The sequence below is a fragment of the Myotis davidii genome, unplaced genomic scaffold (genome assembly GCF_000327345.1).
Source record: "Myotis davidii unplaced genomic scaffold, ASM32734v1 scaffold251, whole genome shotgun sequence".
Classification (NCBI taxonomy): Eukaryota; Metazoa; Chordata; class Mammalia; order Chiroptera; family Vespertilionidae; genus Myotis; species Myotis davidii.
The window spans coordinates 471018-473601 of record NW_006282378.1 but is presented as its reverse complement, the minus strand read 5'-3'; the positions used below and the strand labels follow the sequence as shown (position 1 = coordinate 473601).

General features: G+C 53.6%; 1 protein-coding gene across 1 annotated transcript in view; it reads left to right on the top strand.

Moving 5' to 3' along the window:
- The window catches only part of ATP1A4 (ATPase, Na+/K+ transporting, alpha 4 polypeptide), a 36575-nt gene that overhangs the window by 20300 nt on the left and 13691 nt on the right, over positions 1–2584 (top strand). The window contains exons 11-12 of the mRNA XM_006752838.2: positions 558–747; positions 874–1046. Coding sequence (XP_006752901.1) covers positions 558–747; positions 874–1046 — 363 coding nt within the window. The remainder of the gene's footprint in view (positions 1–557; positions 748–873; positions 1047–2584) is intronic.

Here is a 2584-nt window from a genome sequence, read left to right as displayed (position 1 = left end):
CTGAGCCAAACTGGTTTCGGCGGGTTTTTTTTTCTTTTTGTAAATATCAACTATCATACAAACTCAGTGAAGTAGGCACTGCCGATCCTTTTGCATTTCATCAAAAAACACTGAGGTTTTGAGAAGTCAAATGGGTTGACCTGAGGCCATGAGGCATTCAGCCAGCTCGGGACACAGGTCTTTGGGCCCTGGGCTTTCTCTCCAGCTGGCTCTGGCCAGCCCTCCACTTCTCTCCAGCCCACTCTGGCCAGCCCTCCACTTCTCTCCAGCCCTCCAGGCCGAGAGGAAGCAGGGAAAGTGAGGCACCGGCTTCTGCCCTCTGCCTCCAGTGGCTGAGAAGACAGAGATCCATGTGCAAACAAAACCAGCGGGAGGCTCCGGGACAGGGGAGGGGTGGGCTGGCCCTGGGTGGAAGAAGGGCTGCATTGTTCTGGCACAAAGGAAACGGAGGGTATAAAACCGGTTGCCTGTCTGTTTTACCCTCAAAAACCTTTCCCTTGCTCTTTTGCCCCCACCCTGCTCTCCTGTCCCACCAGTGCCTCCTCTCCTCTCCCTAGATGTCCATCCACCTTCGGGAAGACAGTTCCCAGGCCCATGTGCTGCTGATGAAGGGGGCTCCTGAGAAGATCTTGGAGTTTTGCTCTAGTTACGTTCTGAATGGGCAGGAGTACCCACTGGACAGTGACATGAAAGAAGCCTTCCAAAGTGCCTACATGGAACTGGGAGGTCTGGGGGAACGCGTGCTAGGTGAGGGGGCTGGGGGAGAGCCCCGAAGTGCTTCTGATTCATGGGGTGCAAAATCTAGGATGCTGGGATGAGCAGGATGTGGACATACATCGCTAATGATGACTGGTCCCTTGTGTCTCCCCCCAGGGTTCTGCTACTTGAACCTGCCTAACACTTTCTCCAAGGGATTCAAGTTTAACACAGATGAAATCAACTTCCCCATGTCCAACCTTTGCTTCGTGGGGCTGATAGCCATGATCGACCCTCCCCGCGCGGCAGTGCCCGATGCAGTGAGCAAGTGTCGCAGCGCAGGGATCAAGGTAAAGCTTGAGGGCCCCAGAAGCCGCGCCTGTCCCCGATCGGGGCAGCAGTGGAAGGCCTTGCACAGACTTGGTTCTTAATAATACCGCTCTCATGGATTTCTGTTTCCTTCAGCTTAGAATGTTTTCATCTTAAGAGACTAAGGGTAAATGTCCTCTATGGTTAGACTCCTGTCTTTCATGGAGCATTAGAATCCTCAAGAGAACTTTAAAGATCTGATGCCCAGGCCACACCCCCGGCCCATGACATTAGAAGCTCGCGGGGTGAGACTCAGGCATCTGCATTTTTAAAAAACTTGCCCAGAGAGTCCAACATGCCAAGAGGTTTGAGAACCAGTGTCCTAGGCCGGTGCTGCTCCAACTCATTTATGTGCACGTGACATTGACACCTTCTCTGTTCCTACCTGATCTGGATCGCACACTTGGAAGAGGGCAGGTTGCAGTGGGGGGCAGGGGGCACATTGAAGGTGTTTAAGGGGAGCTAGCTGCTATCTGTTAGAGCTGGCTTTCTCTTAGACCCTTGACTCTTGGCAGTTGGTTTGGAGGCAGCCTGGGCCAAGCTAAGTTCAAGGATTGGCCATAGAGGAGTGAGAGCCAAGGAATGGGTGTAGAAAATTATGTTGAGTGAATTCTCTAGTTACTACAAGATATCTGGGGGTGATGGAGTTCTTGGCAGAGACAGCATTATTATAACCCATCTACATAGGCCAACCAGGTCATCCTGATATGCCCCAATGGTTCTGTGCGCTGCCATAGCATACTGTGGGAGCCACGTGAAGAGGGGCTTCGTTTGCATTTCCGAGCTGTGAAGTGGGCTGCTAGAGTGAGGAATAACGCGGTGGATGTGCCTAAAATTCATCTCATCTGGGAGTTCGTGGATCTCTGCAGCAAGAAGTAACAATTGTGCCCACGGGTGGGGAGGCCCGAAGTGGAGTCAAAGGGGTGACTTTAGCCAGGACATCCTCACAGCCTGAGGCAGAACGAGGCTGGCCTAGAGCGGGCAGAGCCCTCTGTGCTTTCTGGGCCACGGCGTGCTCTGCACACCGGCTCACGGGTCTTGTAATTTCTTGCTCCTTCTGGACCCTACGCCGGCAGGAACTTGGCAGCCTTGGTGGGGAGTTTGAATCCTCCCTTGCCTTACAGGGAAGGGAAACACTTGCCATGACCACACGTAGTGGACACATGGGGGCTGTTCCACAGGGAAGAGCCTTTCGGGGGCCACTCCGTCACGGGGTCGATGCAGAACTGATGGACAGGACTCGGCTGCTGGGAGAGGGCGGGTAACATCTGCAGGGCAGCAGCGCTTTACAAGAAGTGACTGTAGAACTGATCTTTCCCAGGTAGAGCCATGTGCTCGGGTCTTTGGAATAACCGATTTATAAAAAACACAAAAATAAAAATATTTGCCACTACCTGAGGCTCTCGGGAGCGTGGAGCGACCCACGCGCTGAGCCTGGCTCCCTCTACAAATGCCTCTCAGATGCATGAGCCGGGGGAAGCGGGTACAAGAGGGCAGCTTGCAGGACCGTGGGGGCCAT